At 46.3% G+C, this 22,938-nt stretch overlaps 1 protein-coding gene and 1 long non-coding RNA gene across 3 annotated transcripts in view; one reads left to right on the top strand and one right to left on the bottom strand.

Moving 5' to 3' along the window:
• The first annotated feature begins 186 nt into the window (after positions 1–186).
• Positions 187–22,934, top strand: LOC309520399. 2 transcript variants are annotated; one of them, XR_014214250.1, is made up of 3 exons: positions 187–288; positions 20,010–20,065; positions 22,857–22,934. It is a non-coding gene; the product is annotated as an uncharacterized lncRNA (long non-coding RNA). The 2 variants fall into 2 exon arrangements; XR_014214251.1 differs by lacking the exon at positions 187–288 and adding an exon at positions 16,483–16,816.
• The window catches only part of WNT10A (Wnt family member 10A), a 48,615-nt gene continuing 34,753 nt past the window's right edge, over positions 9,077–22,938 (bottom strand). Inside the window, exon 4 of the mRNA XM_082201869.1 lies at positions 9,077–10,416. Within this exon, the coding sequence (XP_082057995.1) occupies positions 9,949–10,416 (468 nt within the window). The 3' untranslated portion in view covers positions 9,077–9,948. The remainder of the gene's footprint in view (positions 10,417–22,938) is intronic.

Below are 22,938 nucleotides of genomic sequence, written 5' to 3'. Positions count from 1 at the left end.
TGCTGCCCCTCCTCTGCCCTAGTTTCCATGGCAACTACAGACACAGTGGCTTTGCTGCCCAGTCAGGCCCAAAGACTTCTAGGCCGAACTTGGATAGGCAAGGCCTGATTCAAACCAGCTGCGGGAGCTGCTTTGCAGCACCAGAACTTCAGCCTGATTGCACAGCTGAGGGAGTTCATGGCACTGGGCATGAATCCACCCATATAGATATCTCCTGCTCAGCACAGGCAATCTCATGATTCCTTCTTCAGAAATCATTACTCCTAGGTTATACAGGCAAGGAGCTGGGTAAGGAGCCGAGTAGAGACAAATGCATTTTTATTTTAAGTCTAATTTTAATTGAAATCAGATTTTTGTAATTAAAAATGAGTAATAGTGCCTTGTTCAAAAATAACCAGATTTAAGCAAAATTATTAGTAGCAATAAGCATGTTGAAGACTGCTTTCCACTGTAAAAGAGAGGGGGGTGAGGTGGGGGGTATCTGATTTTGGAGGTTAAGTGCGGTTAAAGCATTCATTTGCCATATGAATGACTCTCAGGAGAAAGTTATAAGAACAACCTAAAGGAAAAGGCATTTCCACCTTGGGCCAGGAACTGTCTCTCAGTCTAACCTACCCTCACAGGCTTGTTGTGAGGAGAAAATGAGGAGGAAGGAACCATGTACACAACCACCCTGAGCTCTCTGGAGGAAAAGTTGGAATATAAATGCAATAAATAAACAGAACTAAATCGATTTCACTTGCAATCATAAATCGCAAATCATCATTTGGACACCTTTGCATTAAAAAAAACCCTAGGGTAATGTGATGAAAATTATGAGTAAAATGTGCACCCTGCAAAGATGTGGAATTCTGTTTGGGATGTTCCTCTCACTTTCAGCTTCTTCTTCCAAGATTTCTCACTGTCCCCTTTATATTTTTTGTTTTCCAGAGTAGCTCTCCAGCCATGTTAGAACCTCCTTTGTTACCAAGAGCAGATTTAATCATTATGCTGAGTATGCCGTAAACAGCTAAATTAAGGACCTTGCTATGATACAAAGCACAGCTGGTCTACTCTCCATGCCGAGCAATTTTAAAAATCCCCATATAGGGTGGGATTTTAGGGGGCTCTGGGGAGAATCACAGGCATGGATTTTTATTCACGCCCAGCTGTTCTCCAAGTACAAAGCCATTCCATGAATTATGTGAGAGAAAGACCCTTCCCACCCACTTTCCCTCTACCCTGTCCACTTTTGGTATGACAGGCACGCCAACTTTACCTTGCACTTTGCAGCTTTCGGGTCTTCAAAAGGGAAAGTGGAGTCAAAGACTGAGATCAGGTTAGCAGGGTAAGAAATAGAAGGTGAGGCTGGATAATAGTTATATACTTTGAATGAAGATATTAGGAAGTAGAAGTGGGGAACCAGAAGTTGGGGCTGGGCAATCCAAGGACCCAGAACATCAAAACTTTGTGCAGGGTCAGCTCTTAAACATTAGGCAGAGCAAGGCAGCCTCATGATTTTGAATGTCATTGAAAGAGCAGTGCATTCCTAGGTTTTCATTTATTGTTACAGTATTGTACTTCTATTGCCAGGGAGAGACGTTTCTGGGATTTTCTGCCTTAAGTGCCAAAATAACACAATTATCCCAGAGCTACTATGCACCTTGACTTGGGGCTGTGGTGCTATTTGCTGCTATAACTCAGACAGCAAAATATATTGGGCCTTGTGAAACAATAATGGAAGGTCTTTCTTTGAGCTACTGATTTATAGCCCTTCTTTTGGAAACATTTTTTTCTTCACCTGAGCAATAGAAGAGAAAGGGTGTCACTGGCCTTCTGAAAGAACTGGGGGACCTTCTTCCTTAGCGCTAGCTTTGCCTGTCACCTCCGACACCAGGAGCAGAGTTGGTTGGGGTGCTGCTGTGATTGCTCCCCCACCTTGTTTCAGATTCCTTTTCAACAAGAATGGAATATGTCTGCAGCTGGGCGTTCCCTGTGCATCGCCAGTGCCCCTGGGGGAATACCTCTCCTCTGATGGGTGTTCTGAGCAGGGAATAAATACCAAAAGCCTTACTCAGAGTGAGGGAGGGAGGGAGAGCTCTTACAATTGCTCACTACCTTCCTCCAGGAGATGCAGTGATCTCCAGCAAGGGAAAATCCCAGTGTGATATAAAAATATTTGCTGATCAGTGCTAGAACTTTCCAGAAACTGAAAGGAATTTGGAGTTCAGAAAAATTAGGCCAACCAGAGTTTGGGCTAAGTTTTAAAACTCATAAAAATGTCTGGGGAAAAGAACGGACAAATTGATTATACTTGCAATTTCTGTAGCACCCAGACACCCCCTCATAAGATTATTAGCCTGTAACTTCTGCTTTGCAACTTGGAAGTCCACAAGAACGTGCATGCATCAGTTAATGTGCCAAGATTCCCCAGTGAGGCTTGTGACAGGCAAGAGCCCATATATAATGACATTTCAGATGGTTAACAGGCTCACCCATTGTCTAGTTTTTTGGGTCTTTAAGCAGAGAAGAAGAAGAAGAAGAAGAAGAAGAAGAAGAAGAAGAAGAAGAAGAAGAAGAAGAAGAAGAAGAAGGGTAGTAGTAGTAGTAGTAGTAGTAGTAGTTTGGATTTGATATCACTACCCTAAGGAATCTCAAAGCGGCTAACATTCTCCTTTCCCTTCCTCCCCCACAACAAACACTCTGTGAGGTGAGTGAGGCTGAGAGACTTCAGAGAAGTGTGACTAGCCCAAGGTCACCCAGCAGCTGCATGTGGAGGAGCGAAGACGCGAACCCGGTTCCCCAGATTGCAAGACCACCGCTCTTAACCACTACACCACGCTGGCTCCAGTGCGGGACAGCCTCGCCACCAGCTCTCTGTTCTTCTCAGGTTGGTCTTAACCTGGTGTTTATGGAATAGGTTTGCCATCTTTTTTCTGACAAGGTCGGGCTGTCAAAGAAGTCCAACAAAAATGGAAAATGAAGTGGAAATTGCTGCAGTTAGTGTGTTTGTCTGTGCTCAGAAATGGAAGTCACTAAAGTGAATCTGATTGATCTTTCTTCACATCACTGTTGTTTTTAGGTCCACATATGATGTGTAATGAATGACATTTTTACACTGTTTTGATGCTTCGTTTATATTGAAATGAATTACATAAATTACATAAATAGGTAAGTTATATAACTTACATTAAATTTGCAGACTTTGTATTTGGCAGAAACTAAACTGCATCATTGATTGTAAGAAATACAAGTTGGAACACAAACTGCCCACCTTCTTACATCCCTGGACCCAGGGCTTGGCAAAGCCTGGGTATAGTGGTTAGAGCAGGGATCACCAGCCTTTTGGGGCCTGTGGGCACATTTGCAAATTGGAAAAATTATTGTGGGCACCACATACACATTGCAATCTATTCTATTGGCTACATCAGAATGCTTCTCTGATGTCTAATTCCAGCAAGGGGAGAGGAGCCTGTGGGCACCAGGAAAGGAGGGCACATGTGGTGCCTCTGTGGGCACATGTGGCAACCCGAGTTAGAATGCCATACTAGCTCTAGGGACATCCATATTCAAATCCACAGGCAGCCATGACACACACTGGGTCAGTCATCATCTCTCAACCTAACCAACCATGTAGGGTTGTTGCGAGCTTAAAAGAGAAGGGAGGAAATTAATCATGAAAACCAGCATGAGCTCCTTGGAGGAAAGGTGAGATATACATGTAATGCAAGTAAGTAAGTAAGTAAGTAAGGACTGAATTTCTACCAGGGCTCAACACTAGAACCCATTTTCAGTAGCAGGGACAAGGTCTTGAACGCATGAATGCATAGTTAACAAAAGTGCATCTGAACATGTGAGCATGTACAGAGTACTTTTCTCTCTTCCTGCTGGGCAACAGTTCTCTTGCCACAAAGCATTCCCTTTCAGCAAGAGGTTGAAGTGTTTATCTAGGCTGAAAGATTCCACAAAAAGGCCATTCTCCTTTGTGGATCCTGTAGTAGAAAGGAGTTTCAGCAAAGTGTGGCTTGTCCCACTGCTGCAGCACTAGACTGCAGCACCAGACCTGCACCCATCAAAATTCACCCCGGGCTCTTGCATTATCAACTAGAACTTGGTCTGCCCATATGCAAGAGATTTCCTTTCACCCACTGTAACAAAGATAGCGTTAACTCGTGTGCATGTGTGTGTGCCACCAGTTTGGTGCTGTCAGATGCAACCAGATGCATGCCTGGTGTCTCCCCACTGTTACCAGTCCAACTAAGTTGTGCCTCCTGCCACATCCTAGCAAAGGTGATGTCAGGGAGACCACAGCATCGCATGCAAGACCCTTCTATGTCATGCAGTTACTCCAGTGTGCTTAATGTAACGTAGCCTAACACTGTGCTAAAACCTCTCATGTGCCCTTCCCAAAGAAGCAGAGACGTTTGGATTTTGCTTGCTGTCTGTTCTGCTCCCACGGCATGTGGCCACTCGCTTCCCTAGGTGGGTGTTTGTTCAAACCTGGGCTTATTGGTAAACAGCATCAAATGGGAAATGGCTTCATTGGAATGCAGAGCTCTTTTTAAACGTGATCAGAAAGAAGCTTTGTTAATGGTTTTGCTGTAAGGTTGCCAGATTGCATCCTGGAGGTGCCACTTTTACCTTCCTGGGTTCTGTCCCTCACCTTCTTCCCACTGACAAAACTAGAATGCTGCTGGCTTTGGCACACAGAGGAGGAAGAGAAAGGAGAAGGCACAGGCCTCCCCGCTGTACTGTTAAACCTCTCCTGTTTACAGCCCAGCAATCTTACTGATGACTTTTCTGACTAACAGCCTCAGACACATCAAAGACTGCATGGAGATTGGTCCACTGGGGCAAAAGGGCCATTGCAGTCTACCCACAGCCAGCTCCCACCTGCCCGCTGTCACAGTTACAGCGGGTGGCTCTGCCTGTCACTGGCTCTACCTCTACCAGCTAGAGAGCTTGTATGACAAGCTAAGATGCAAGAACTTAGTTTACTGGCCCTTATGTAAGATATGTGTCATGTTCCAGTCTTTAAAATTAAATTGTTCAAAAGAAAAAAAAAGGCAGGCAGTTCACCCAGTGTTTTGTGGAATATGGTGAGATCAGATGGGAGATTTGATCCATTTTGCGGCATTTACCTGTATTTTGATTTAAGTTGGGGTTCTGATGTTTCATCAGATGAGCCTTTGGTCTGATCCAGCAAGGCTCTTCTCGTGATGTATGTCTGTGCATGTGTTGGCGGGAGGGATTAGTAGAATGCCTGCTGCTGTCCTTCCTTACAAGCTATATCAAGCACCCTCTGGTGTATGTTCCTTGCTGGACAGGTGAGCACTGTGCAGCTGTTGCAGGGGGTGAGAGCTGCGGGATTAGTAGCTTGAGCTAGGGGCAGGGCTGTTTGGGAACGTGCATTATCATCAGCGGTGGCCAAGCGAGATCACAGGCTCCCAGCCAAACCCCCTTGCTTTGAGCTTGCCAACGGATGCTGAGTTCAAAGGGCTGAGGTGTGATTGATGTGTGAAGATAATTCTCCCCCCTGCTTTCCCCAGCAGCATGCACGCGCACACACACACACACACACACACATACTCACTCACTCACTCACTCCTCCTTTCCCCAGCCTGCAAAGTGGTTGTGGAGAATGCTGATGGGAACAGAGGGATCCCACATGGGTTTAGGAAGAGGCCAGAACATTTAAGGACTGGGGCAGGCAGGATGAAGTGTGTGAGGGCACTGAGCTTAGACCAGTGTTTCCCAAACGTTTTTGGGCAACGGCACACCTGTTTACCGGAAAAAAATCTCGCGGCACACCACCATTAAAGCCCCGCCCCGTGACGTCAGCGCGCAGCGTCACGCCGGGAGGGACGCACAAAAGTGAACGTTTTTTCCCTTCCCCTTGCCGGGGTGGGAGGAGGCAGCAGAGCGAGGGACTGAGGGACGGCGGCAGCTGAGGCGGCGGCGGCTGTTGTGGTGGTGGCGGCGATAGCGGGCGGAGGAGGAGCCGTCGCCGGGAGTTGCTGCTGCTGCTGTTGCTGCTGCTGCCCGGACATGCCGGCCTCCTCCTCCTCCGCTGTCTCGCGCTCCTCCCTTTTGCGCGCGCTGCCCCGCCGCTCGGCACCACCACCGCGGAGCCGCCCCCGGCTCGACGCGGATCCTCGCCGCCGCCGCCTCTCGCCCGCCTCCCTCCCACGGCACACCAGCCGGTGTCTCACGGCACACTAGTGTGCCGCGGAACACCGGTTGGGAAACACTGGCTTAGACCTTACCATGAGGCAGCTCCAGCCAACTGGGCTAGATCAGCCCTTCTGAAGAAGGCAAACCGCATGTTTGCTTCAGCATACTCTCCAACATTTCTCCGATGAAAATAGGGACCTCCTAAGGAAACGTGGGACATTCCAGGGTCAAATCAGAAACCGTGACGGTTTCTGTAAATCCCAGACTTTCTCTGGAAAATAGGGACACTTGGAAGGTCTGCTTCAGGACTGAGAGGATCAGACAGATTTTGCCTCTGATGCAGATACAAATGAGAAGGAAACACGAATGGGCTCGTGCTATCAGGATGCAGTCTCAGCAGTGCCGGGAACTGATGAGACTTACATCTCATGGATCAGGTGTGGGAGCAGCAACCACACATTGAGACCCAGGGGCCAAGGATCAGTTTAAAAGGCACATTGAGAGACTAGTAGGGGTAGCCATTTGGCAGGGCCAAGGGAGAAAAGATTGAGTTAGAGTGCATGTAAGGGAGAAAAGAAGAGAGAGGAATTAGAATGCCAGCAATGGCACAGGATCTAGCCAGAAGTGTGAGGAGGACCCAGGAGAACTAGAGGCAGTAGCAAGTGGTGGGGGAAGTCATCTTCATAATCTGCACAGGACACAAAATGTTTCTAAAGTTGCTCCTGAACAGAATATTCTGGACTCTCTCTAGCAGATCAGATGTAAGCTTTCATATCAAACTCACAACTTAACTGTGACACAGCACCAGTGGTCAGTATAGTCAGCAAGAGTCCTCCATCAACAGTTGTTTCAAGACTGAAAAGGGAATTCTCTGCACTCATATGGAACAGATTAGCAGAACAGATTAATCCATACCCAGTGGAGGCCGGCCCATGAGGATGAATGAGGCACTGCCCTACCAGCCTCAGTCTGCCATCAGCCAGCTCCCACCTGCCTGCCTTCTAACTTCCACCCCGTCCAGGGGGTGGCACTGCCTGCCAACTTCCTCTTCCTTAGTCTTTCCTATGTGGAACTCAACCAGAGAGACTAGAATAACTTGGCTCTGCCCGTCATTGGCTCTGGCTCCACCTATGGTTGGCCTTCCTCCTTACCAATGTTCACGGAGACCAGCCACCACCACTATGCAGACCCATAAGCAGAGAGTTGAAGGAACTTGAGGCACCAGGCCAAGACAAGCAAGCTCACAGGGCTAAAGGATGAGCTACACTACTTAAGACTTTGTAGAGGCATGGAAAACAAAGACGGCCAGCCTATGCAGATGTCTCTGTGTGTACATGTACATGCACATATGTTTCTTCTGGACAGAACAGCAATAAGACCCAGATGAAGGCAAAACTATTCCTGAGGCTGACATCTTTTTTCTTGACAGCAGCTCTGGATACTTCCACACAACACTTTATTGTGGCCTCTGTGCAGCATCCACATCAACATGACGGCAGCCTCATCAAAGTGCCACCCCATATTTTCTTGCTATTAGATTAGGATTTACCGTTTCGGTGGAAAATCTGATAAGTAAAACAAACAAAATTTAACAGGCACTCTGCTCCCGAGTTCCCCTTGCAGCTTGAGCACACCTTGAGCACACTGAGAGCTTACAGAAGGAGGGGTTGGCAAGGTAAGCTTCCAGAGGTGCCAATATTGTAGTGAGCATTGTGGTAGACTTTTCTCCCCTCCCCAATTCATCCATCTAGAGGCCCTAGAGAATCTCGTGTGCCCCCTCCATAGATAGAAAGGCCTTCCAGGTGCTGAGGTTCCTCCCACAACCTTTGGCTGAGTGCAAATTAAATAAATAAATAAAAGCTGACAGCTCCAGAATGTGAAACCAAGATACCACCCACCACCAACCAACCTGTAGCGCTTTGGAGCCTTATGAAACAAGGTTGCAGGGAGCTCCTCCCTGGCGAGGCCTGTGCACCGTGCCCCTGGCTAGACTGGTGCACCCTGCCCACTCTTCCCTTCCCTTCCCGTCTGGTGTTCCTTTTGCAGAGCCTCAGGGCCAACATTATAGGCAGGGTGGGGATTTATCAGACAGCACCAGATACCAATAGGGTGACTCATCGTTACCCAGCCCATGCAGGGCAAAGCGGGCAACAAGGGCTGTTTAGGATGCAACAGCTTGCTTCTCACCAGAATCACCACCACACAAGCACAGGCCCTGAATTCTTTGCACATTCTGCTCATACGTTGGGACCCCAGGCTGCCCACCTAAAAGGGTCGTTGGGCATTCGTAGCCAGCAAGCAAGAGCACCCAGTCTCAAGTCATTTCTGTCATGGAACAATGTAACTTGGGACTCTTTCCAGGGCCTTGCTACTGCCCTATTGGCGTGTGGGAAGCCTTTCCCTTACTTAATGATCATTCTGCTCCTTTTGTGCTTTTCCAAATTAGGAAATGTTGAGGTCCTCCCCAGTGCCACCCCTGTTCCCCTTTCCTAAGTACAGCAGATTTTTGGACAGGATTAGAGACACCACTGCAGCCTTGATCCAGCAAACATTTTCTGGCTGCAGCAGCAGTCCTCAGAATTTGCAAGTACCGTGGCAAACGCCCCACACAAATAATCTCAGCAGCCCATGCATGTTGAGACCATAAATACAACATTCCCAGTGTGAAGGCTGCCTGATGGATCACCCATCAGGATGAGTGTCATGGAGCTCAACTGCTGAGCTTTGGGTGGAGAGACTGGCATGTTTCTTTCCAGGGGGCCCCCATGTGCTCTTTTCCCCGCAGTTCCATTTTGCAGATTTGGCATAAACCAAAGCACTCGCATGTGAGTTATTGTGAGATGCCATGCAAAGCAAGTAGACATCCCTAGGCTTCACCCAACAACAAATCTCATGTCTCCATCATTACACCCTCAGACACACACCATCTCTGATTCACTTTTATTCTCACAATAATAAAATAATTTACCAACCACAGTTACCATCATACTACATGCCTACAGTGCCTGTATGGGACACTGGAGTCAGAGGTCTCTGTGCCCCCACCCTTCAATCTCTTGCTAGAAACATTTATTTTAAACAAACTCAGCATTTTTAATTTCTCTCTCTTTCTCTCTCCTGAATAACAAAGATACTAACGGCAACCAAAACAGGTCTTGAATTGGTCCAACGTGAAATGTGGCAGCTGGTATAGCTCAGTCGGTAGAGCACAAAGCTCTTAATCTCAGTGTCGTGGTTTTGAGCCCCATGTTGGGTGAAAGATTCCTGCATTTCAGGGTGTTAGACTAGATGACCCTTGCGGTCCCTTTCCAACTCTACAATTCTATGATTTCAACCCAGGATTTTAAAAAAGAAAAAACAGGTATTTTGTTCTGTAAGGGCTGCCTGCCACCTGAATGATCCCAGTGCGGGATTTGTAAGATACATCACGGGGGGAGGACTGAGTGAGGTTCTGCAGAAGAAACCTACGTAGGTGTCTCCTGGGCCTTCGAACCACAGCTGGAGATGCCGGTGGCCAGAAGCAGCTGGAGTTAATGTCAGGGATTCCAGCTAAGCCCACTGGCGTGCAGCTCTTTGTGCTTCAGAGGTGCCAGGCTCGCGACTAACGCCCATGTACAACCGAACCCCTTGAGTGCTCATGCACAAGTCAGAAAGGAGGAGAGGAAGTGCCAGGGAGATGATGTGAAACACAAACGTGCCAGGCTGCCCAAGCCGTGCCTCCTGCTTTTTGCAGGGCTCCACTGTGCCCAGTAGAAACCGCAGAGTCTCTGGAGCGTCCAGCAGGGGCCACGGTCTTCATTTGCAGACGCTGACCCACTCTGTGAGCCGGCACTCCTCGCAGGCCACGAAGCAACACCAATGGAACTTGCAGTTGCATCGCTCGCTGCGTGTCTGCCGCAGGATGTTGTGTCCCCGCCCGCAGCACAGGCTCTCGCAGCTGTCCATGCCTGGGCTGGTCTTGTTGCATAAGCGCCCTTGCGTCCCCATGGAGTCCAGTGCCGGCTCCCGCTCGCAGAAGTCAGGTGACTTCTCAAAGTAGATCAGGTCGCTGATGCCGGCCCGGCGCCTCTGGCGGGCGTGGCTCAGCTCCATCTGCCCTGTGTTCCTGTTGTGGGGCCGGATCAGCATGGCCCCATAGAAGCGCTCCTTGAGCAGGGAGCCCACCAGGCGGAACTCAGGGGTCACCTGCCAGCACGTCTTCAGTTGGCAGCTCCCCGAGGTGCCGTGGCACTTGCATTTCCTCCGCATGTTCTCCATCACCACCTGCCAGGGGCACAAGCAGACAGTGGTTAGCAGAATTCAGCTAAAGCTTTGCCTTGCACTGCAGTTTTGTATTCCCCTCTAGCACACCTTGTTCCCAATGGGCAGCTTGGCTTTGCCATCCCTTGGAACCAGTGTATGCTGCTGGGACAAAGGGCTCTCTATGCAGTTTTGCCCAGTTGAAACAAGTGGCCACACAAAGGGTTCTCCAATAGCTTGCTTCATCTTGCTGGGCCAAGGAGAGCCACCAGAGCTCAAACTGCTACTTTCACAAAGCTGGATAGCACAAATCTTGAATACAGCAGCAGCCCAACTTTCCAGGTTGAAAGAACAGGACTAAAATTGTATATAAAACATGGCTAACACGCATACTAAAAACAAATATAAACAAAAGCATCATTACAAACAGTGTTAGTATCAATAACTGTTTAACACAAATGTAACTGCAGGCTCGTCCACACTTCCGCTTGTGCCGTCCCTAAGAAAGCACAGATCCCATCAGTTTTCCACTTGATCCACTCCTTTCCAAGGAAAAACCCGCTCTTTAGCAATAGAATGGAACAAATGGCAATCTGGGGGAAACCCAAATTTCCATTTGCTCCAACTGAGCACTAAAGAGTGGTTTTCCCTAGGGGAAAACAGCAGAACAAGAGGAAGTATGGATTAGCCCTAAATCATGTGTCTGGATGGGCTTGCCAAAACATTTTTTTTCCCAGACAGGTATCAAAGCGTTCATCCGCACTTCCCCTTCCTTTGCTCTTTCCAGGCACACTGTGATTTAAAGCTCCATGTCCAAGTGCCCTTTCCCCTGTCCCTTCTGGAACTTTCCTTGTGAAAACCTGCTCTTTAAAGCCCAATTGGAGCAAACATCAATTTGTGGAAAACCCGAATTAATGTTTGCACTGGTTCAACTTTAGCAGGCAGAGAGTTCCAGAGTCACACTGACACAGCCGCCACACCTAAGTGCAGAATTAACATTCTACGGCACTTGTAAAAAGTGCAAGTAACACAGATCAAAGTGATCCAGTAGGCACATAGAGGGAAAGGCTTAGGAAAATTAGTCCCAAGTTGTTAAGGGCTCTAACAGCTTGAACTCAGCCTGGTACATCTGAATTTCAATAATGTGATTAATCATTGTCGCCTATAACGGAGGGAGGAGAGGTCCTTCCGCATGTGGGATGTAGGTGTGAGAGGCATTTGCCCTTCCCAGGATTCCATATAAATAGATCCAAACTGTTCCCAGTTGCTATGGTGTTCATTAAGAGGTGGGATGAGGATAGTTTGTTCAACCCTGTATGGGTGCAGCTGTTGTACCTGGTTACATGCAGCGACGTGCGGTCAGGGATTACACGGCTGCAAGAGGGTAGGGCTGTTTGCAGAGTGAGAATGAAAGATGAAGCTGATGCTCTAAAATTATGCATCAGTAACTCAGATTTAGACAACATTCATATCACAGGACCTTTTCATTTAAAAAGAAAGAAAAAAAAGCTGGCTTTTTAAAAAGGTACTTATCTCCCCCTCCCCAACACACTTTATTTTGGAGTCTTGCTGCGAAGTACACAGGGCACTAAGGTTCCTTTCTGTAACAATAAAGGCAAGAAATGTAAAAGCTGCCTTTCCTGATTTCTGCAAGAAAAAACTAAAGCTAAAATGCAATTTTAAAAAATTGAAGCTGCAAATATGCACAGCACAATGTGTAATCACCCCTCCCTCTCAAATGGAAAGGTGTGTGTGTGTATACTACTTCCAAGTATTGAGCAACTGCATAGACAAAGGCCACAGAAGAGACATTTGAGTTTTGTTTTGGATTCCAAATTTCTGGTTCTGCGAGAAGAAATGTAACTTTCAACATTCTGATTTGGTTTCCCAAGCTCTAACTATTGCAACTGTGTTTATTCTGAGTTTTACTTGATCTGAAGCTCCATCTGGGACTCTGGACTGAAATGATTATTGTTATTAAAGTGGGCCCTGCCCAAGTTTATCATCTGAAGATCAAAACGAGACACATTAGGGAGGAAAGAAAAAGAAAAAGGGGAAGGAGCAGGGTCAATCAAGACTCTTCAGAGTAAAAACAGAGAAAATGAGTTGTTTGCCAGGTGGAAGGGCGAGAAATGGGATCCATGCAGGGAACAGAGAGTGCAAGTTTAGGACTGATTAAAGGGCTGGAAACTGTAGATAGAAGGGTCTAAGCAGCAATGCAGAGAGAAAGAAGAAAGGATTGATACAGAAGAGGAGAACATTGAAATATCTGAATATACTCACAAGAGGTTTAAAGCTAAAACAGGGAGAAAGACAGACTGCTGCAAACTCATCAGGATAACCAGCATAAAGGATCTCTCTCCAGTACAGGGAAGAGCCGCCTACTCATTGTAAGGCCAACCATCTCCAGAATCCTGAGGGAGCATGCTTTTGCCCACCTGCCTGGTACCTATACTGAATGTTCAAATGTGTTCTCGGTACTAGAAAAAAACGTCCCGAAGCTGAGATTCACCGGGGATGGGGGTGGGAGTGGAATCACCAAATAGAGAAGGGATGGAGGAAACTGGTTCTCCAGCTGCTGCTGAATTGCAACATCCATCATCCTTGACCATTGGCCATGGTGACTGGGGCTGTCAGGAGTTCAGTAACATCTGAAGGGCCAGAGATTCCCTGCCCCTGAGCTAGAGGGTCCGGCCGTAGCATCTATCTCATATTATGTTTGGATCCAGCTAAGATAACTGGTTTGGCACTGGGATGCAGAAGACCTTGGGGCTAATAGAGAATTAGATATATTGTACAACAGAAGCTTCCACTTGATTGGCATGTAATGAGGCCCTGAAGGTTAAGTTAACTCTCTGTTTGACCTTGCATGTATGCTTGGAAGGCCTAGGTCAGGTGTGGGGTACCTTTGGCCCTCCAGCTGCTGCCGAACTACAACTCCCATCACCCTTGGCTATGGATCACACATGCTGGGCTGACGGGAGTTGTAGTTCAGCAACATGTGGCAGGTCAGAGGTACCCCATCACTGGTCCAAGTATATTGGGAGGAGAATGCCTGAAAAGAAAGCAACTGGGAGGGAGGGTCAGCAGTGGCTTTGGTGTAAAGGGCAGGGGGCTAAGCTAACACTCATGAGTTCCTCTAGGAATAAAGATGGGCAGCTTGGAAAGAAGCACCCAAGGTGTGATTCCCTGCATAAGATCATTTTAAATAAGTGGAACAAGCCTCAGCCTGGGATAGCTTAACGCTGGATTCATCCTGGCTCAAGATGCGTGGGTGAAAAGACTCGTGAAGGATGTCCTTTTGCTGGCTTCCTGGGCGGAAGTGCCCTTGTGTGAGGTTGCTTCTACCCAAGGAAAAGCCCAAGCACAAAGGTGGTGGGAGGTGCTGTGGAGAGAGGGAATGTTCTTTATCCAAGTTTGGGTAGGTTGCTAGGCAGAGAAGCCTACTTGCTGCTTGAATGCAGCTCGCCCATCACATGCTGCTCCCTCCCTCTAAGATCTGGAGGGTACAGGATTATGGCCCCCTGCCTGTTATGTGTACTGAGGCCTGGAGCAGTGGTGGAGTATGCTTGTACCTCCCCGACCGTCAGGCAGGCATGTTCCAACCAGGGAAGAGGTGACTGCCTCCAGCCTGGGAAATCCCGTCTTCCTAATGGGTGGGCGAAGGCAGGAGAGAGCTGGGACTGACAGAGTAAATTGATGCCACTTAGCCCAGACACCACTATTAAAGGGGCAAAAGCCCTGCCCTCTTTGGAATCTGGCCACCCTACACCATATCTATAGTCTCTGGGGCAGATCCTACAAATGGACCCACATAGATTCTTTGCCTTTCACTGCTGCTTGATGGCATGCAAGAACACAGCTCCACCTTATGAATTTCTGTCTGCCTCAAATGGCTATTCAAAGCACAACGTCAGGAAACAACAATAACTGTTCTATCTTGTGTCTGTTCTTGGAACAACAGGCAAGAGTGGACAAGAAGGGGGCCTTGGGAAGCCCAGCTGCAAGTCTGTGCCTATCTATTTAACCTATTTGAGGGGCAATTGGCAACACACCATTTCTCAGCATGATATACCTCGCTGGGAAAAATAGAACAAATGCTGTAAAGCTCTTTATATACTGTTCTTGCTACTGGCTTGGACTTACGGCAGTCTTTTCTGCTCTGTTTGCAAGCAGGAAACTATTAATATCAGCGCACCTGGGAGGTATTCCAATACATAGTAGATTCTACCATAAGCGAATTAAGAACATTATCAGGAAAACTGCCAATGTCGTGTGTGTGTGTGTGTGTGTGTGTGTGTGTGAATGAAACAGTTTGCTACCCACCAAGCCAAACTCAGTGTACCAGTGAGGTACACCTACCAGGTGTTTTGACAATCATCTTGCTCCTGAAGTCCCAGGTAGGGGCAAAAACAAGTGTTATCAGGCTCCTGGCAACCCATAGTACACTTTTTATGGCAAGTCACTAAGTGTGCAGACGGGCTCCATGCATGCCACCTGCTCCTGCATGCATGCTATAGTAATTGTCAGGCAAGTGCATGTGTAGAGGGAGAAAATGGGACTTTGTTTATTCTGCACAGTAGTACCTTGAGTTATTACAAACGCTTCAGGTTACAGACACTTCAGGTTACAGAGTCCACTAACCCAGAAATAGTACCTCAGGTTAAGAACTTTGCTTCAGGATGAGAACAGAAATCATGCTCTGGTGGTGCAGAGGCAGCAGGAGGCCCCATTAGCTAAAGTGGTGCTTCAGGTTAAGAACAGACCTCCGGAATGAATTAAGTTCTTAACCAGAGGTACCACTGTATATAATTGTGTACCAAAAGTCCTGTTTCCATTGGACACAACTTTCAGCATATTGGATTGCGCTATCTTGACTTCTGTTCACACAAGTTTAGCACAGAGCCCACACCCATTGTCTCCTACTCTTTGGCCAGATAGCCAGGCATTTGCCTGGTTTATTTCTTGCTTACTGTGGACTGGTTCAAATATCCAGAAACAGCATTGAGTGCAGCACGACATAATAGCACATGGCTTTAAGCCTGAAGGGGGTAGGTGTGGGTCTGTGCAGCAGGTCACCTTCACTTCTAGCAACCTGAGACAGAAGTGCTTTAAAAAATAAGATGCTCCATATTCTAGGGCAGTATAACCCTGATTAATGGGTGCTGGAAGCAAGGAATAGGGAGAGGCTAGAGCCTTTTTAGAAGCTTGCCAGGGTGACCTGGCTGGTGACAAGAGGACTGGACCAGATGGGACTTCTGGTCTGATCCAGCAAAGCAAGTTAGGTCCTTCATGGGTGCAGCTCTCACCTTGGTAGCTCAGAGTTTTCCTAATGCCACAGCAATGCCAGTTGCCACAGATCCATCCCTTAACCAAGCACAGCTGCAGCACGGACTGCCTTGCCAAGCAAACTCCTCCATGCCTCTTAGGGAGACAAAAGGGGCCAGGGCAGGCACACGATATCAGCCTGCAGAGCTAGCCAATGCCATCTCCCCACCAAGTGCTAGCCCCGCTGCTTGCACAGATTTGATGGCAAGATCAGCCACACACACCCCACACATGCCGAAAGCAGCAAGCACCACCCCCTGCTATGCAGGAACACTGTAATAAAGGAAATTAGCACCAAATTACAGAGCACTAATAGGCTGGAGCCATTATCCCCCTTGCAACCCACCTAGTGGTTTGGAAACCATTTCCTGTGTGCTTCCCCTACTGGGGAAGGGTGCTGGGGAACAAAGTTCCCATCCTGCCCAAGGCAGGGGCTTCCCGAAGGAACCTGTGGGAGGACAATGTTGCTCCCCCTCAGAGAAGCCCTCCAGAGCCATCTTTCCTAAATCAGAGCTCTGTCTATACCATGCAGAGGGGATAACAAAAGGTCATTCACAGCAACCTGACAGGGGCATGTCTTCCTCTCCCCCACCTCCACTCACTCTCCAGCCCATTACGCTGAGCTTGAAAGTACAACTGTTCAAAGGACACCTAATCTCAAAGAACAGCTGCACAGTACAATCCTATTGCATGTTTACTTGGATGAAAATCCCACCAAGTTCAATGAAACTTACTTCCAAGTAAGTGTATATATAGGATTGCAGCTGTAGTGGGGTTTTTTCTTTTTTTCTTTTTAAAGAAACAAACCACGAAGAGTCTTTTCTCTGGCAAACGATCTAATGCAATTATGTCAGCAAGGGACAGTTTCTGCAAGTGGGTGGAACACCCACCAGCACGTTCCAGGAAAGGCTTCGTAGGAGAAGCCAGAATGTGGGTCTCCTTGAATAGTGCTGGTAGGAGCCAAGGTTTAGTTTCTTCACTTCCATTATTCTACCCTTTAGGTCACAAAGAAAGCATCCGGTGGAAAACTGGTCTCAAGAGGGAGAAGGGCAGAGGGAATCAAAATGCTTTTTTAAAGAAAAAGATGCTTAACATGGTAAGAAATTGGGGACAAGTATCCCACCATCATGGGCCAGTTCTAAAAAATCCTATTAGGGCTCCTCAAAATATGCCTAGTTTGTTCATATTAAGTAGAATTGCCACTTTATTAAATTAACTTGCAACTGAGATATGTCCCATTCCTCCCTCCCAGGTCTCCCCTCTAAAACCCACATAAGAACAAGCCCTTTCTATCACCTTGAGGGCCAGGTTACAGGTTTGAAAGGTCTTTTCTGAAGAATGCTCTCTTGTGGAGCACGTCCTATGCCAGTAAACTCCAGTGAGGGTAACCCAATGATAGCATAAGGTAGGCAGCAAAGTGCTGTGATCAGTGCCCACTGGCTAAGTCTGATACACCATTTCAATACACTGTAGAAATACTACATTGGGACACTGTGGGCAGCGCAGTCCCGTAACCCAGCTGGGGTACCTGGGTGTCAATGTAATGCAAACTGTGCAGCTGCCATGTGTCATTGCCAGGCCCAACCACCATTCTTGGATATATGCCTCTTTGACAGGGCCTTTTGTGGCTCCTGTGCTGCCTGGATCTTACTCTGCTGTCTCCTGATAGTCTTTTCATTGCACGCCTATCAAACACATTGATATCATGTACACACAAACACACACACCATCATTCTCCTGCTTCAAAGCAGTTTCAGGTTAGTCCTAAGAGATGAAAGAAAGCCACACATTTTGGCTGGATATAGCAGTCAAACACTGGTTCTAGCAACAAGGTGAGCCTTTCTGCTCCACAGGAGTAAAATAAGTGCATTCTTTTTAATTGCCACTGGTCAAAAGAGCTTCACAAAGCGAAGATCAATGGGCAAGGTGCATTTGTAGCCAGTGTTCAAACTCCCATTGTTCTAGGCACATTTTGCAACAGAGAATTTCATTAGGGTAAGCAGTTTCTGAGCTCTGGGCGCAGTACTGTGCCTAAGATTTCAGATTAAAACTGCAGAGTGGAAGGAAAGGAAGACCTTTTTCTGCCTCCCCACTTCCAGCTATTGTGTGAAGACTGGAGAAGAGACCCTCTTAAGAATATTAGGGGGGTGGGCAGGGGAAGGACTAGACCATGTGAAAAATGAACATAGTATTTTAGTTGCAGTTCATTCATTTTCAGCTTTGTTATTCTTGTTATAAAAAAGGGCGCCTAGACATTCTGTTGTTGTGCCCATAACCTAGGTTTAAGGTGCCATTTAGCTTCTAGCTTTCATATCTCAGTTTCTAACACTGTAGCAATCCCTCCTTCCCAGCTGTTGTACCTTCTTTGCCAACCAAGTTTACGCAGTTACTGGGGCAATGGAATAAAAACTTGCCCACAATATCTTTGCTTACTTTATTTTTAAATAATAATCAAACAGCTGCAAAACACCTCTTCTCAACACCACTCCTCACCAGTACTCAACAGTATTCTATAACAGTACACACTACACCACTTGATCAACTTAAATACAGTTTTCAAGTAAACAATTACCCTATCACATCGCTGCATTCGGTGCAGTAGGTAAACTCCCCCCTGCTAATTAAGTTAAATTGTTAAGATACCTCAGGTGTGCTAAACTGTGAAAAGCTCACAGATGTTCTGCCATGCAGGTTATAATTACAAACACACACACCTGTGTAGCACCACTGACCACATCAATATTAAGAAAACCCAACACCAGCTCCTAACACTGATACTAGATCCTAACATGGGACTCACTCTAACATCTTTTTTATAGAGACACTTTCTGCCTCCTTGTTTTGCTTCCAGTGTTTTGAAAAATGGGTAACCCTTTGGCGGAACGCTGGTCACTAGAATTAAATTTCTGGCTGCCATTAGCAGTCAGATTTATTGACTCTTGGGGATCCAGCTCCTTTCCTCACTGAAGCATAATATCTTATACGTCATAATATATTATACATCACGTATCCCCCCACAGATTTTTGATTTATATATATTTTTTAAAAGGAGATTCCATTATCAGCCTGGGCATATTGTTCCATCCAAGTATCCCATACATAACCTCGATTTCCCTGGATTTCAAAAGCACTGATTCTTGTACCAACCTTGGTGGAACAATGGTTCTCCTAAATGCACAGATACAAAGCAGTGGCAGAGTGGTCTGACTCTGATGGATTAGGCACAGAGTGCAGGGTTCCTTCCCCCTTGTCAAGGAGCCAAAAGGTCAGAGTTAGGGCAGGCTTGTTTACATGAGGAAGGCTTAACCTGTATTAGCAGTCATTAACCTGGATTAGATTTCTCCTATATCAACACAGCAAGGGCATTTGAACTGCAGATTTTACCTTTCCATCTCAAAGGAATGATAGAGAGAAAGGAAAACATTTCAGGCCAGTGATTTTCAACCAGTGTGTTGTGGCACCTTGGGGTGCCTTGAATGATGGTTGGGGTGCCTGCCTCTGTCCCTCTTTCCTTCCTTCCCTGCTTCCTCTGATGTCCTCTCATGTCTCTGCCTCTCAAAGGCTTGTACTGCTGTTTGTTGCAGCAGCCCTTGGCAGTGCTGGCATGAAGTGGTCTTGCTTAACACATACGTGAGTTAGTTCTCAGTGGTATATATCAGTGGGACAGTCACTTGCTTTTCCAATGGATTCTTAAAACAGTCCTATTGGACCAACTCCCCAGCTCACTGCATACCTGCTGGTTGTGTGAGAGGACTCCTGCACCTTTTACAATTTACACAGAAGGCCAAGCTTCACCATGTATGGCTTTTCACATCAAAGTCATGCAGAGGCAGAAAAGCCACCCATGACCTCTTCTAGAAAATTCTTGTAAGGCACTGGAGCCCTTTCAGGATCTGGATGTGCCAGCCTTCAGTACTTGTAATTGATGAACTCATATAAATAGAAGTTGGCCCTATACGACTGGACATCTCTCTTGTATACCTTATTTTGAGATTCCTTATAAGTAACATGACACAGTTCATGGGCTTCCTTCTATCCTAATGTGATGTATCTCAAGTACTGATGTTCACTGCGGCTGACTTTATAGTTAGGGATGGTGAATCCAAAATAGAGTTCAATTTACCATACATACATTGTGGCCACTTCACGTAATTGGTACTTTAAACATATATCATAAAATAAACTGATGAGCAAAAGGCTGAAGGCTGTTATGATGCACAACAATCCTAAATTACTGCAGATTGTCTTCTGAGTTCAACAATGCAATTTTTAGGAACATTTCTTTTTAGGATGCAGACTGAGAGGTAATAGAGGAAGTGGATGTGCTGGCAGAAGTCATTTTAAGGTAACAAGCTTTTTTGTCTGCAGTCATGCATCTATATTATTTAATTTGCAATGTTAAGCACTGCTCAGTTTTTACTTGCATATACTACCCTTGAGGATGTCTGGTGCACTAAGCTATAATTAGAACACTATTTCTCTTAAATTACAAAAAAATGCATTGTTAAGTAATTGTTCTCTCTAAAATATGGAACACATTATACTAGTGCTTGAACACCTGCACTGGCTTCCTGCTGCTTTCCAGGAACAATTCAAAGTACTGGTTTTGAATTTTGACCTAAACAACTGAAGTTAAAATGAAATTAAGGTGTCTCCAATGCTTACTTCTACACTTGCACAGAGTGGTCACAGATTACACACAGCTCTGTTCACAGGTATCAAGTGCAGCCAAAAGCTATTTTTGCTGAAGAACTTTGTCTATGATAGACAAATGATAGTAGCCTTAAGTACAGTGGTGTCCAAACTTTTTTCAAAGAGGGCCAGATTTGATGAAGTGAAGGGCCGTGAGGGCCGACCAAAGGGCCGACCAAGGTTGTTGACTTTTTTTAGGATTTTACCCCAGGAAATAAACTGCCACAGGGGTCGGATTAGGCCCCTGAAATGGACTTTGGACATGCCTGCCTTAATAGCTCCTCCGATCAATCATCTTGCTGCATAAATTAATCCATCCAAATGCTTGCCTAACACTTCCAGACTGTTGCCATTTTCAGGTGAGATTCAGGTAGGATTCATATACCATCAAATTCAGGTTGTGCAATTATAGTTGATTGGAAAGTCAACTAACAAACCCACCTGCCAAAAGATAAGACTTTTGGAAATAAGGGAAGTGATGGGATAATGCACTGGAAAGTGTGGGAGGTGAGGTGACACTGCATCAAAGAAAGTGTGGGATAACACTTGCTTTGATGCAATGTCATCTAACCTCCCTGAAAACAAATCAGAATGAATGCTCAATAAACCTATCACCTGGAAGCACCCTGCCTCTAAGGGGCTTCCCCATTCTCTTCAAGGGAGTGGGCAAGTCCATGCAGACATCCCTCTTTTTTCTGTTTGCATGTTATTAGAAATGGGTGCATCAGATCAGATAGGTGTACCTATACAATGCTGGTGAGGAATCTGCAACTCTTGGCCCAACTTCGTGTGAGTGGCAAATGGGGAAAACAGGTGGAAAAGGACAAGGGGGGGGGAGGAGTGGGTGGCAAAAAGACAGAAAGGGAGTAACTGCACCCACTTCTGACTCTACTGTTGTCTGACAGATTACTCCCACGGGAATGTGACCCTCAAATGTGTCCATCAATAGAAAAAGGTTGGCCCTCCCCAGCTGTACAACTTAGAGATGACTGCACAATTTTTGCTAGGCTTACTTCCACTGAAAATGTTCATTGCCATTTTCTTCCCTTAGCAATTAACTTCTTCATCCATCTTTTGTTATTATAAAACCACTTTCTAGTTGCAGGTAATGAATTAGTAATAGTAACTCTCACTGGATTTTCCTGTAGAACTATTAGTTGTGGGGGAATAAAGAGGCTTGAACCTAGCTCAGATCATGGGTGGCCACCCACTCCAACTGTTCAGTATTTTAGCATTCAAACCTAAATCAGCAGAATGATGTGCTTGACTGAATCAAGCTTTTCTGGCAAAAGTGAAAACATGGTCTTCTCTATTTACTTTAAGCATTTGCTCCCTTGTGCCACTTATGAGGGTATCAAGGTATGAAAACCATCCCTATGTTGGGCAGGTTGCTGCTGCAATTCTGCAGCCAGATCTATGCTCACTTCTTATGGAAAGCAGAAATCCACCGAGCAGTGTAAGAAAACAGATGGTCCATCTCTTTTAGCATTCTCATGCACATCGTGTCCAGCCAAATGCCATGTCAGTCTCATAAGCAAAGGATAACATAATAGTCATTCTAGTCATGGTGGGATAAATAGTCAACAAATAGATGAATACAGTCCATGCCCTGTTTGCTCTAAGCATTCAGTGACTAGAAGTAAACTGCTTCTAATCATGGGTGTTCTATTTGCTTTCCAGTGAGCTTGGAATCAGACTTGAGTATGCAGAGCAACGGGGCCTTTTCTTATGGATTAAGTAGTTAAACAGAACAATAAATCTCTTGAATTACCATAATTTTCTTGCACGTTCCACACTTCTGCTTCATCTAAAATGCAAGTATGAGAAGCTATGCATCAGGGAAACAGAGATGAGGATGGCCCTACCATGCTATCATTTCTGCTGGTAAACAAACCACAATTGATGCTCTTGGTTCTCAGATTGCTCCAGGCAGGGATCAAGCCCTGGCAGAATGCAAGCACAGTACACTATGGGAGGGCTTATCCACACTTACCTTTCCTCCGCTCTTTCCAGGCATGGTTCACGCTTTAAATCTTCATGTCCAAGCGCCCTTTCTCCCCACCCTTCTGGAGCTTTCCCCATGAAAACCTGCTCTTTAAAGCTCAATCAGAGCAAACAGCAATATGCCCAAAACTCAAACTGATGTTTGTTCCGATTGAATGCTAAACTATGGGTGAGGGGAAAGCTCCAGGGCAAAAAAAGAAAAAGGAAACAAATGCTCAGACACAGAGCTTTTAAGCACAGGCTTGTGCCTGGAAAGAGCAGGGCAAAAGGTAAGTGTGGATAAGCCCTGACTCAAGTCTGCATCTGATTGAATTAGAAGTTGCCATCACATTAAATGCAGACAGCATTTCTCAGTTACGCCAGCCCTGCACAAACCATCTTGAACCAACCAGGTAGATGAGGGTCTGAGCTGGAATGATCAGCCTCTTTTATTTCTATAGATCAGGAACTGTCTGGGTTATTGACTCCCTCCCGGAAACCTTTTTCCAAGCCTTGACTCCAACTCCCCACCCAACCCATCGC

This window comes from Podarcis vaucheri (assembly GCF_965113315.1).
Source record: "Podarcis vaucheri genome assembly, chromosome: 1".
Lineage (NCBI taxonomy): Eukaryota > Metazoa > Chordata > Lepidosauria > Squamata > Lacertidae > Podarcis > Podarcis vaucheri.
Note: the sequence above shows the minus strand (reverse complement) of the source record. Positions and strands in the feature narration are given on the sequence as shown.